At 35.1% G+C, this 14,822-nt stretch overlaps 1 protein-coding gene across 1 annotated transcript in view; it reads right to left on the bottom strand.

The window, feature by feature from the left end:
• Window positions 1-14,822, bottom strand: part of LOC127853314 (E3 ubiquitin-protein ligase rnf213-alpha-like) — a 95,141-nt gene that overhangs the window by 62,920 nt on the left and 17,399 nt on the right. The window contains exons 13-22 of the mRNA XM_052387731.1: window positions 13,607-13,877; window positions 12,843-12,999; window positions 9,889-10,115; window positions 7,587-7,742; window positions 6,896-7,066; window positions 5,682-5,843; window positions 4,394-4,640; window positions 3,438-3,686; window positions 1,336-1,519; window positions 508-635 (exon numbers count right to left, since the gene is read on the bottom strand). Of these exons, the coding sequence (XP_052243691.1) occupies window positions 508-635; window positions 1,336-1,519; window positions 3,438-3,686; window positions 4,394-4,640; window positions 5,682-5,843; window positions 6,896-7,066; window positions 7,587-7,742; window positions 9,889-10,115; window positions 12,843-12,999; window positions 13,607-13,877 (1,952 nt within the window). The remainder of the gene's footprint in view (window positions 1-507; window positions 636-1,335; window positions 1,520-3,437; window positions 3,687-4,393; window positions 4,641-5,681; window positions 5,844-6,895; window positions 7,067-7,586; window positions 7,743-9,888; window positions 10,116-12,842; window positions 13,000-13,606; window positions 13,878-14,822) is intronic.

Raw genomic sequence — 14,822 nt, forward strand, 5'->3', positions numbered from 1 at the left:
TTCATTCAACCTTAGCATAATTAAGGGGCAAACGCTAATCATAGCACGCTCAAAACTCGAAAAAAGCACACAAAAAACAACATTATTCATGCGCCAGTGTATACAAATCTGTTGTGCATGTAGACTTTGAAAGTGTTTTGGTGTTGTATAATAACCATTCAATTCTTGTAATACAGAATATGTTAAAAGGACTATTAAAACGATTATCACCAGCAATCCAATCAAAGGCAAAAGCATCCGTCTCCATAATCCGTATTTAAATTCAAATAAATAGGGATTCCCGTCAATTTGAGGTATTAACTAATAAGTCATGATATACTTATAAAGAACCAGTACGAAGAAACAAAATGGCCGTTAAATGTTTACTATGACATACATGTATATATGCATTACAAAAGGGGTAATAATGCAAAACATGAGAGAAACTGCATTAAACTGTTAAGTGTTTATGGTATAATATAAACAAATATACTTTCAAAAACAAGTCAAGGAAGGAATAATATATACCTGCAAGATACTTCAGGACAATCCCCAAATACTCGAGATTAAGATAGTCGCTGATGTTGGAGGAGATAGACCCCAAGAAGCTCTTCCATAGTTCAGAAAGGCCCTGTATCAGTTCAGCTACACCCGCACTGTAAATACCAAATAAACAAGCAAATTCGTTGAATTGATATACCCCGCCAATATGCTTCTGAACAGGAAAGCGTTACATTTGACACTCAGCTAATGAAGCATTTTTTTAAGATACAAAGGGCCATAACTCTGTTATTAACAGATGTTTTACAATGCCATTTGGCATGATTCATCCTCTTATCCATATATATACTCATACCAAGTTTCATTGAAATCTGCCAAAGCACTTCAAAGAAATGGCTCCGGACACAAAAGTGCCGGACGAACGGATGGAAAGACGGACAGACAACGCCAAAACAATATTCCTCCGCCGATGGCGGGGGATTAAAAGGCAGAAGGATATACAGGTTTCATGTTTTGAAGCACACAAAAAACAAGAGTAATCATGGACCAAAGCAATCACCCGAGCTTGGGCAGTGATGAAAATCATACAGCATTGACAGGTTTGAATATTGTTGATTTATGAACAAGTAATATATAAGAATACTTTTTAGATACCCTTATTTTTTAATTGGTTTATTTCACTATCACATGTTTTTTGCATTCACTTACTGACCATAAGTACACCCTTTTTATTTTTATTGATTCATTTCACTATCACATATTTTTTGCATTTGCTTACTGACCATAAGTACACAGTGAAGATTATCAGTTATACAATATTTAATCACAAGGGAGAACAAAGCAGCATCAACATACCTATGCTCATGTAGTTTGGCTAGATTTGCTTTAATAATGGAGGCCATGGTGGAAGTTGAATCATTCCAACCAGAAAATGACTGAGTAGTGTTTGGGGGTTCCCTCGTTTCACTAACGTCAATGTCATCCTTTAATGGGCTGGTGCTCTGGTGCGTTTCGGCTTCATCCATGCACCATAACAATGCTATTAAAATTTATAATAATATTAAGTACATACATAATATTTTAAAAATAGATACATGAACACCCGGTTAAATTTTGTGCAAAAGTTTGAGATTTAAATGCACTAGCTGGTAATACATAACTTTATTTTAAGTAAAATATTGATGGTATACAAAAAAAGATGACTGACAACAATAGCTTACTCTTGAGAACACCCTGATTACATGAACTTCAAATGATAAATATGAAATATTGCCCAAGATAGGACAAGTTAAGAAGAACAAGAGCTTTGTCACAGACATGACGTATACCTCCACGTGCCGCATTGACACAGACTATTTTGCATGCTGTCTTCACAAAACAAGAGAACCTAATTTATGAAGATTTTTAAGAATTATTATGCCATTATTGTTTATAGCCAATTTGACCTTTGAACTCTTGAATTCTTTCACATGACACGCCATCCAATGACTGTGAACAATATTAATGTACAGAGTCATTTTAAAATCTTATAATGAATGACATAGTTATGGCCAGGATAAGATCATGTATTGCCATTTTTGACCTTTGAACTAAAAGTGTGACCTTGACCTTGGAGATATCGACGTAATTCTTTCGCGCGACACACGTCCAATGATGGTGAACAAATGTGCCAAATGATTTTAAAATCTCACAATGAATGACATAGTTATAGCCCGGACAAGCTCATTTATGGCCATTTTTGACCTTTGAACTCAAAGTGTGACATCGACCTTGGAGATATCGACGTAATTCTTTCGCGCGACACACGTCCAATGATGGTGAACATGGGCCAAATGATTTTTAAATCTCACAATTAACAACATAGTTATGGCCCAGACAAGCTCATTTAAGGCCATGTTTGACCTTTGAACTCAAAGTGTGACCTTGACCTTTGAAATATCGACGTAATTCTTTCCTGTGACACACCTTCCAATGATGGTGAACAAATGTGCCACATGATTTTAAAATCTCACAATGAACAACATAGTTATGGCCCGGACAAGCTCATTTATGGCCATTTTTGACCTTTGAACTTAAAGTGTGACCTTGACCTTGAAGATATCGACGTAAATTCTTTCGCGTGACACACTGCCTAATGATGGTGAACATGTTCCAAATGATTTTTAAATCTCAAAATGAACAACATAGTTATGGCCCAGACAAGCTCATTTATGGCCATTTTTGACCTTTGAACTTAAAGTGTGACCTTGACGTTGGAGATATGGACGTAATTCTTTCGCGCGACACACCGCCTAATGATGGTGAACATATGTGCCAAATGATTTTTAAATCTCACAATGAATGACACCGTTATGTCCCGGACAAGCTCATTTATGGCCATTTTTTATCTTTGAACTCCAAGTGTGACCTTGACCTTGGAGATATTGACGTAATTCTTTCGCGTGACACACTGTCCAATGATGGTGAACAAATTACCAAATGATTTTAAAATCTCACAATAAATGACAAAGTTATGGCCCGGACAAGCATTTGACCTTTGAACTTAAAGTGTGATCTTGACCTTGGAGATATCGACGTACTTTTTTCACAAGGCACACCGTTCCATGATGGTGAACAAATGTACCAAGTCATTTTAAAATCTAACGATAAATGACATAGTTATGGTCCAGACAAACGTTTGGTTTAAAACACACTATGTGACCCATTGACCTAGTTTTTGACCCGCCATGACCCATATTCAGACTTGACCTAGACATCATCTGGATACAACTTGTGACCAAGTTTGGTGAAGATGGGATGAAATTTCGGGACAGACAGACAGACCAACAGACTGACCGACAAAGTGACTCCTATATAGCTCCCATTACAACACTATTACAAAAGTCTGGATTAATTATAGAGCTTATTCTTCCATCTGCATTTCATGAATAAAACACTAATCATAAATTATTATGAACCTTGTGTTACATCCTTGGATTCAATATCTTTCACATCAATGTGATCGATAGATCGAAGTGCTAATGACTCCTCAATCCCTGCAGCAACAAGTTCATTAACGAATGCGATTTTTTTCTCATCCAGAACATGTGCATTGTTGTCCTCATTACTCTCCTTCTTTGGTGTGCTTATAGAGCTTTCAACATCTTCTTTCATAGTGCGATTATCCACTTCCTCTTTCGCGAGGTTTAAAGCTGCTACTAAGTCAGCTAAACAAAAAATACACAATAAATCTGCCATGAAACCAGGTTTTCAACGTTTCGCCAAATAATCTATTCAAATTACTCAAATAAAGTGTGCAATCTAATTCTAGGTGTACATGTAAGCTACCTACACATACAGTTTCAGCCTAATACCTCAAAATAAAGTACTTTTTATACAACGGCCTTGAAAGTCTGGCACTAAATGACATCCCAAGCTAGATGTGCATGCAGCTACCTACACAAAAATGTCAGAATAATACCTCCATCTAAACTCCAATTATTTAGAGTGGAAACCGTTCTTCTTATTTTAATAACAGTGATCTTGACTTTGAACATAGAAGCCCAAACTAAAAGCTTTTGCTTGTTTTATCCAGAGTTTTAAAAATGGTCAATTCAAATTTAAGTAATTGAAATATGAATCAGAAACTGACTGTTCGATACCATTGTCCACCCAAAAGCCAACCGCCCGCTCGCATGTCTGCTATACCCCAATTTAATAACCAGGATTTTAAACGTTGTTGAAACCCAAGTTTAAAAATCAAAACAGCATTAACAAGGAATTAAAACGTACTAATTGACTTTATTTAATTAAGCTTATCCTTTAAGCCTAGCCTAAGGAATGCTTATCCTATCCGTTGGGTAGTCCATAGTGTCTTTTAGTCCTCTATTAGACATCCAAGTTTCAATAAAAGTACTTTTAATCTCCTAGATACCTGGTGTGCAATCCTGTTTCACAGCTGACAACAGCGGGTATATATGATTTGAAGGTGCTTTGTCTGACCCAACTTTCACAAGCTCTCGTTGTAGTATGACTAACTGATCAACCGTAAAATAGTTCAGGTAGAAATATTCAACTCGTTTAGTTCTAATGTATTGTAACCATTCCTCCAAACACTTTTCCATGAATTTTGCAAGGTCAGGAATAACATTCTGCAAACCTTCTTCATTTGAAACACCACCCTAAAGAAACAACAAGTACAAAAATAAATGAGTGGCTTTAATATAAAATAACTAATATTACACTTATTAACGTTAAGTTATTTTCAATTGATCTGTGTTGAACAAACACCCATGTCCATAGTTGGTAAAAGTTGAGTGATATGGCTGGACAGGCAATGGTTATACACAACATATGTTATTATCAAACAGTTGTAGCAATACGAGTTGGTTATAGATAAATGGGTTAAATCAGCTTGATTTGTTAGGGATAGTTTTAATTATTCCAAGTCCAAATTAGCTAAAGACAAAAGTAAAAGTGACCATAGATGACATAGCTGGATTGGGGATCGTCCTAAGCAACACTGTTGTATTGTATCATAATCTGTCCCTACTAGATGAAGAAGCAAAATATTGTCAACCTATACAAAGCCCTAAAACCAAATGTGGCAAATATCAAGGCAGAACTTGTAGATATATTAAATAAATATGTAACATGCATAAGCAAAACATGCATTGATATCAAAGATCTGAAGCCATTGATGTTGGTTCTAGGTTAAATGGTAAAATCTACTTATCCTGTCACATAAAGAAAGACAGACGTACACGCAGACAATATTATTTCCCGAATTAATGCACAATAATTTCCCAATACGTTTGTAACAGTAAAATAAATATATGTACGAACAAGCCAGAAAAGTGGACCAATTAAGATTTATTCGACATAACACTGTTCGCCAAAATTTGAATGGTGAGACTTGGAAATTTACTTAGCAACACTCCAATAAAAATTTAATTTGCAATGTTTAGGTTAATCAATGACTCTAACTGCTGTTGTCAAATTTAGCTACAATTGGCTGCAGGGAAAGCGTCTTAGTGACAATGGCCAAGATTCACCTCGAAAACATTTTCACAGTTCAAAGAGCATACAATGGAAAAAAGAAATATACAGTGAGGGATCCACATAGAAACAGATGCCATAATATTCAGATTTCTGGATAATAAGAGTATCCAGGTATTCATTAATCAACATAACATATTTAGAGAGATAGTGACATAATTCACCTTCAGTTTTGGTACATCATTTCCTTCACCAAATGCGAGTATGACACAAACCCGTCTGCTTGTGTTGCACATGAATGTAGCTTTCCAACTGTTGAACAACACACAGCCCGTCAAACACAGTTTTCTAAACACGTTACCCAGACGAGTAACGCTATCAAACACCTACAATGATTAAAAATATATTAGTGTTAATGGTATACATCTAAACAGTACCGGTAAATATTCTAATAATACATTGACACTCATAAGATTAACGCACTCAAATAGCTAGTTTCAGTTATTTAAGCCTTAGTCTTCTTAAAAAGCTTTGTTTCCTGGGAAGAACCAGTACTTGGTGTCTTTGGGGGAGATCTAAAGAACACTCCAACAAAGGGGACAAAACCCATGCCCTCCTGATCTCTAAGCACATCTTATGCACTATGCCACGGCAACCATAAAAAGTACTAAAATAGTAAACATTTCAGCAAGTATAAATGATTTAAATGCCAACATTTTATTCTTGGAATAGAAAAACCAATATAATTAAGAATTTGAACCATGTATGTTATAAAAAAATCAATATACAATCCTTATATGGTTCAATCAATCAAACAGTGTTTACTGTGTTAAAAATTATAAAGTTTCTTAGCATTTACTGTAGAACCAAATTTTGTCTTTGTGTCGTTTCTGAATGTACGAATCTTAACAGACCAATGGTGATTCCCCAACATGGTAAAGTTGTGTGTAAATGAAGGAGTTTTCTGCTGTACAGTACCAATTTATTTGCCATGGAATAAAGCTTGACTTTCGTGTATTTTCTGGTACTTCTTGTGACCATTAACTCTCTTTTTTTTATTCATCAACATTTTTTATCTTTCAAAAAGTAAAAATATTGTATATACTCGATTTCAAAGCAACTTAGTAAATTTTAAACAAAACCAAGTTATTCACTGATTACATTATTTTGTGTAAATCCTCAATACATGGAAAATCTACTTTTCAGAAGTGAATGTGTTTACAGAGGCATAGAAAGTGGTGAAAGGCCAAGTGTCAATAAACTCTTACACAATATACACATTCAAGTGTAATATTTCCCTTTTCAAAGTAAGTATGTCTTTTACTCCAGTTCTTGTATTATATTGATTTGTAATCAATACACAATGCATAACAAAATTATGTTACACGTGCTTGAAGCTATTTATCTTATATATAGATTAAAAGGTTAAATATCTAACCGAGGTGAACATTTCAACATCCACTTCAACATCCTTCTTGTCTAGCGTGCTTTTGCCAGCCACCAACATCAGGCGACTTTGTAGATCTTGGAGCTGCGAGAAGGTGTAGCTTCTAATCTGACGCTTGTGTTCTTTTTCGGGTACCGTTAATTTAATAACATCCTTTTTCATCTGTGAAGAATATGTTTGATTCAGCATATTTTTTATATTAACTTCTACTCAGAAGCATAATTCCCTATGGTTTATAAACTAAGCACCTGATTCAGAAAAGGTAATTGTAGAATTACCCAGGTTCCTCTTATGTTTTATTCCATATTAATAATTAGAAGTTACACTAGCAGTCAGTTATAAAAAAATATTTTCCTAGACAAGTTTAAACGGTTTTAGCAGTCATATAATACTCATGCCAGAAACTGGTGATATTATTTGAATCTGATAAAGGGGATACTACGCTATATAAATAATGAAATGAACAATACAAACAGGAAATCCAGATATTGACAGTCTTCTCCACAATCTGAAACCCTACCATGTAATAAGGTCAGACGTTATGCTCGTAAGCCCATATACTTTCTTCAGAGAAAAAATTGTGTCTGTTGTCATTATTGGTTACTTTGATAAATAACTGACAAACATCCAAACGCTTATTCAAACCAAATGGCAAAGGTTTAAATGAAGTCAAATTACTTACAATGTCAGCATTCGAGCTTTCCATTCCAGATATTAACCCAACAGTGTAAACACCATCATTGTTTATGGCATCCGCTTGCATCAATGACGTCACCTCCACTGAGCCATGAGCTTTCTTGATGTCCTTGAGCCAAGGAAGTTCTCTGTCTGTATCAACCTAAACATTTGAATCAGAACAATTTTGATATCAAAATAATCATCAATCAATACAAATAAAAGCCAAGGCAGAAGTTGTCCACTGAAAAACTATTTTTAGAGGCATAATTCTGCTAAAATAAAGGTCTGAGTTATGGTCCTCGCTGAGTAATCTTGCATGATAATCCATAAGACATGTGTGAAGTTTTAATTTAATATGTATAGTAATAACAAGGATACATGTATATACTTTTTGCATGCAAACTTCAACCTGCTTTTTAACTTGCACGCAAACCTTAATAACCAGACATTTTTATTATAAGTATAAATATAATCATGCTAAAATGCTGGTCAAGTATACATCTTGGTCCGATAACTTTCCAAAACACTGTGAACATATATCGAGTGTTCAATATCAACATCTGTTGTTAATTCATAAACAAAATAAGTTTTTGCATGCACAAATAACCAGAATTTTTGAAGTATGCAAAAGGCATAATTCTCCTATATTGCAGGCCACACATTTACCTCAAGAGAATTTATGTACAAACAAGAGATGTGTTCGTCAGAAACACAATGCCCCCTATTGCGCCGCTTTGAAATACATTTTTATTTTATTTTTTTGTGACCTTTGACCTTTAAGGATGACCTTGACCTTGAACTTCCACCACTCAAAATGTGCAGCTTCATGATAACGCCGCTTTGAATTTTTTTGTTGTTGACCTTTGACCTTGAAGGATGACCTTGACCTTGAACTTCCACCACTCGAAATGTGCAGCTTCATGAGAACGCCGCTTTGATTTTTTTTGTTGATCTTTGACCTTAAAGGATGACCTTGACTTTGAACTTCCACCACTCAAAATGTGCAGCTTCATGAGATACACATGCATGCCAAATATCAAGTTGCTATCTTCAATATTGCAAATGTAATGGCCAACGTTTAAGTTTTTTTTTCCGGACGGACTGACATACTGACTGACATACTGACGGACAGTTTAATGCCACCCTACCGGGGGCATAAAAAAGGCATCATTATACTCAATTGCAGGTCAGAGATATGGAAAATGGTCCGTGACATACAATGCCCACCGAAACACATGTGTGCAGTTTTAAGTGAATAGCTGTAGTAGAGACATGGATATGGAGATGTTGCACATTTGTCTTCATCAATATTTTAAGCACACAAAGGTTTTATTTTTTCTAAATTGCAGACCAGACATATGGAGCTTAAACAGGTATGTCACACAATGACCACAAACACAAATGTGAACTTTCATGTGAATACCTGTAGTAGAAATAGTGATATGGAGATGTTGCATTTTTACCTCAACCCGAGCATTAGGCGGTTGCCCACGCTTGGGTGGGTAGTATAGCTCAAATTATAATGTGAAATTTTCAAGAAAAAGGGGGACATAATAATTCTAAATTGCAGGTTAGAGTTAAAGAGTACTGAACTTGGTCAGTGACCTCACTAAATGACCCTGAACACATGTGTGAAGTTTCAAAACATATTTTTAACGAGTAATACGCGAACGCCGACATTTGGGCAAGACGTATAGCACTGACAATTCAGTGAATAACCAAACTAAAATCATTAAAATAACAGGAACATGTTCCACCTGTCGCAAAGCTAGTACATATATTGCAATAAATCAAACCGTGTCATATTTAAATGTCCACCTTCCTTTTTCATATCAACTGTATGTGAAACTTTAAAATGACAAATAAAGTCTAAATTTCAGACCTATATTGCCTCAAATACAATCCCATACTAGGAACGCATGCAATCTTGCTATAGCCAGAGTTTTATCAAGTAAATTCAAATTAAGTTTGCCATGGCATAATGGATAAGGTTTCTGCCAAGCGATTGGGAGGTCATGGGTTCGATCCCCGCTGGGGGAGCGTTCTCTGGATATTCCCCAATGACACCAAGTACTGGCTATAGGCCCAGGAAACGGACTCGAGAGCGTTTCTATAAGCCTGAGGATTTCAATGCAGTCAAGCTAAAATAAATAAGTTTAAACTTAATGCAAATTCAAGTTATTGACAAAAACCATTTGGTTGACGCAGCCCATCCGTCCGCCCCTAAGCTCGCAATAACACAATCTTATAACAAGGATCTACATGTAACTTGGGTATCACCTTTTGAATTTTAATACAGATCTTACCAACTGTTTAGGTAAATTTGGATTAGCATCAAGCTCTTTCCATACAACTTTGCATTTGTCTATCAATGCACTATAGTCACAGTCAGAGTTAGAGTTCAGCTCAAAAATAAGTGGTGAATAGCCGAGCACAGCTGAGTGCAGACATCGCACTTTTTGGATGTTCATCGGTTCCTCTCCAGCCGACATCATAGCAAGGTCTACGAACACTTTCAATTCCTTTTGTCCAGCTGAAGCATATAATCAACTAGTGTGCAGTTCAAGACATCAAATGGAGCTTTGAGTAAGATCAGTAAGATGTGCATCCTTTAAATGACTATGAAAGTAAATTTCAATGAAAACATTTCTAAAAAAAAGCGTTAAAACATTATTGAATTATTTAACACACAAAAATATAACATTTAATGAAACAAGATGTGTTTGAGAAACACTATGCCCCCGTTTGCAAATATGAAGTTGCTATGCAGTGTATATTAAATGAGCGATTTCGACCCATATATTAGACCTTTGACCTTAGAGGATGACTTTTACCTTGAAAGATGGCCTTTACTTTTCACCACTCAAAATGTGCAGCTCCATGAGATACATGTGCATGCCAAATATGTAGTTGCTATGTTCAATATTGCAAAAGTTATGGCAAATGTTTGACATGCTTTGTACAATAGTTAAAAAGGTATAGGCATTTTGAAGAATGACCTTGACATGTCACTGATTAATGCGTTCAGCTGTATGAGTAACACATGCATGTAAAATATAAAGTATCTGTATTAAGTGGTACTGGCGTTTTGGCATATTTAAAATAAAAATTGACTTTTGTAATGACCTTTGACCTTTCATGATGACATTGACCTTAACATGGCACAAATTTAAATGTGCAGCTCCATATGCATTTGAGAAGTCGTTACGAGGTTATAGTGTATAGTAAAGGAGCGATTTTGACCCATATATTTGACCTTTGAAGGATAACCTTGACGTTTCACCACTCAAAATGTGCAGTTCCATGAGATATACATGCATGCCAAATATGAAGTTTCTATGTACAATATTGCAAAAGATATGGCAAATGTTAAAGTTTAGTGATTTTGACACATATATTTGACCTTTGACCTTAATGGATGACCTTGACCTTTCACCATTCAAAATGTGCAGCTCCATGAGATACACATGCATGCCAAATATCAAGTTGCTAATATTGCAAAAGTTATTGCAAATGTTAAAGTTTGACGCAAACCAAAAAACTAACAAACAAACCAACGGACAGTATACACTGGGGGACATAAAAGGCATTTTCAACTTCAAAGATATTACTTTAAATAATTTTGCAATCCCAAACTAGGGCTGCATATAAGCTACCAATGCCAACGATTTCAGCAAAATACCTCTATTGAAAATCAAGTTATTTAGCCGAAAACAAATTCTCTATTTTCAGCAATTGTGACCTTGCCCTTGATCCAACTGCGATCCAAAGCTAGTTCTCTAACTGCAATTAAAAGCTAGTTCTGCGTTTCAGCTACCACCAATAAAAAAATTCAGAGCATGCTCCAAATAAAAACTCTTTTTTATTGAGCAAAACAATTTATTTTGAAGAAACATGGACCTTGATGTTAATCCACCTGGTCCCAAATTGAATCCCAAGCTAAGTATTCATGTAAGCTACCATCACAATATTTCAGTGCAATAGCTCCATCCAACTTAAGTTATTAAGCACAATTTATTTTTCTAGAATTCATTTCCGCTAAGAAGAACCTACACACACAATTCAGTGCAATACTAACATCTGAACTCTACCATTAACTATTCTTTTTTTTAGTAACAGGGACCTTGACCTTTACTTGACTGGCCACAAAAGAAATCCCAAGATAGATTTTAACCACCTAAAAAATCAGCACATTACCTCCAGCCAACTCAAGTTATTGAGAGTCAACTTGTGTTTCTGTTTTTGTTATAGTCAAAATAAGCATGTGAAAAAAATGTCATCATGATTGAGGCATATATGTGGCCTCTATAGAGATTACAACACCTTGTGTTGGAAGCACTGATTTAAAATCTGCTTATATTGACGAGATACACATTCAGAACTAGTTTCATTAAGATTGAATCATAAATTTGCCATCTAGCTTGGTAACAAGCTTTTTCTCAGATTTGACCTGGTGACTAAGTGATTCAATGCATATGACCTATAATAAAATTCGAATGAGACTATAGTCAGGATCAACATTCTAAACAAGTTTCATCAAGATAGTCATAACGATGGCTTCTAGATGTGTTAAAATGTTTTTCCAAGATTTTACCTGGCGACCTAGTCTTAGGATGCACGTGACTAAGATTCAAACTTGGCCTAAATATTGTCCTAATAAACATTCTGAAAATGTTTAAGATTTGGTCATAAATCTTGAATCTTCAAGTATTACAAGGCTTCTTAAGATATGACCTTGTGACCTCATTTTTAACACGTGACACGCATTCGAAACTCTAGTTTTATCCTGATAATATTATTACCAAGTTTCATCAAGATTGAGTAAAAAATGTTGCCTCTAAAATGCAAAGAAACTATTTCTAAGATTTGAATTCTTGACTAAGTTTTGAGATGCAAGTTACCTCAATTTGAAGTCTGCCTAGAATTTTTTATCAAGATTGAGTCAGTTGTGTATTCTCTTTGGTTATAACAAAGTTTTTCTAAGTTTGGACCTTGTAACATAGTTTTTGGACAAATGTGACCCAGATTCGAGCGGGGCAGAAATATTATCAAGATTATTATTCAGTTAAATGTTGCCCCTAGAGTGATAAATAGGTAGTTTTAACTGGTGACAAAGTGATTGGTCACTAATTCTATAATGAGCCACACTAGGCATGTTTGCCGGAAACGGGGTGATCACAATAGCTCACTATTAGCAATTCAGGCTCAGGTGAGCTAACCATAAACACAATTATTCTTCCCATATTCGTTCATAACTAACCTGCTTTCATTGACTCTTTGAGCCACGATGTTAGGTTTTCACACTTAAGGAACACTTCCAAACATCGGACTTGCGGTTCTGAAATCCCCTTAAGAACTTGGAATGTTTTCATCAATCTCGTGTCAAAGTCTTTCATTTTAAAGTGGTGATCTATGTGCTGAAAAAACAACAAAAATTCAGTAAAATTTTGCAAGTAAGGACAATATTTCTCATTTAAATTATAAATTACTTAAGTTTGTGTACACAACAGGAATGTTCGAACATATGATGTAATAAAACTATATGATAAGTGTTCATACTCAGATCACTAAATAATGTCATCCATTTGAAATAAATGATTCCATACTTTCATGCTTTTATAAGAATACAAATACCAAATTGTTTGGAAAGATGTTGTAGTGTATTTCTTTTCACTAGTGCATTATTGTTGAAGGTGTAAAGTAAAAAAGTGCAAATGAATTTTTAACACAAAAGGAGCTTTCTTACATAAAAAAACAAGTCCCACACTGGTAAATATTTCTGAAAAAAACTTAATCTACTTTTTAAATTATCACAGGATGCAAATTTAGCTTGGAATTACTTATGTAACTAACGGACGCACACACGGAATTATGCCTACCATTCTAACATCTCAACATCTTTCAGTGGGAAATTATTCTTAACAATAAAAAGCAATCCTAACAATAAAAAGCTCAAAATTATGTTAAAGAATTACCAACAAGAGTAAACAGAATAATTTTATACATGTAGCTTGTAGAACATACTTCAGATATGTTTTTGATCGCTTCAAAGTCACCACGCAGATTGTACTTGCGCTGAACTTTTAAAAGCGCTTTAGCGCCACTGACACAGGACTGCAGTTGCATGTGCTCATGAACTTGACGGATCCGATTGCATGCAATGTCCTCTGAAATTCCAAAGGTTGTTATTTCGAATACAAGACGTTTTTCGTCATCTCGAAAGTGATTAAACATTGAATTGAACTCGTGAAACAGGATATTTCCAGTTTCCAGTTTAACTCCAAATTCTTTCCATCTGTAAAATAGAATGAAGTGTTATTGAATAAAACCTGAATTCCGTTTGATGGAAGTCATAATGTGTGGTGTCCCTTAAATATCAAATGCAGTTGTTATTGTTTTTCATAACATAGGGGCCATGATGGTCATTGAGCAGTCACCAAAGTTCACATACAAAGTGATGAAAACTAAACCTAATGATCTAGTTTTTTTACCTATATGGCCTTCATATTCTCTAGATAAACATTTTGTTTGTGTAAGGAAGCATCTGACTCAGCTTCAAACTTAGCCTAGAATTGTCAACATGATCATTCTGATCAAGTTTCATCAAATTTGAGTCTCAAATATTGCCGATAGAGTAGTTAGTTTTATTCTAAGATTTAACCAAGAGCCATTGTTTTTGGACAAACGTGACACAGATTTAAACTTGTTTTAGAATCTTTCAATACATACAATTTGGTTTTTATAAGATTGGACCTGGTTACCTAGGATTTGACACATATTAAAAGTCAGCCAAAATATTGCCAAGATGAACAGTCTGGCTAAGTTTCATCAAGATTGAGTCGTTAATGCAGCCTCTAGAGAAGTGCCAAGGTTTTTTTAAGATATGACCATGTGACCTTGTTTTTTGACGCATGTAACAGAGATTCGAACCCAGTCTAAAATGTTTAGATAAACATTCTCACAGTTTAACCAAGATTGAGTCATAAATGTGGCTTCTATTGTTCACTGTGGCTACCAAAATCAATTTTTGTTTTCATTGAACAAGTAACCTAGTTTCTGGAGGAACATAACCCCATTTTAAAATAGCCTATACATCGTTGAAATTAACATTCTGACAAAATTTAATGAATGTAGGATGAAAAACAATATGGCCTGTAGAGGTAGCGAGAAATGTTGATGATGCCCACCGCATGACACACAACGACAGATGCTGGACATAGGATGATTTCTATAGCTGACC

This window comes from Dreissena polymorpha, chromosome 12 (genome assembly GCF_020536995.1).
Source record: "Dreissena polymorpha isolate Duluth1 chromosome 12, UMN_Dpol_1.0, whole genome shotgun sequence".
NCBI classification, from domain to species: domain Eukaryota; kingdom Metazoa; phylum Mollusca; class Bivalvia; order Myida; family Dreissenidae; genus Dreissena; species Dreissena polymorpha.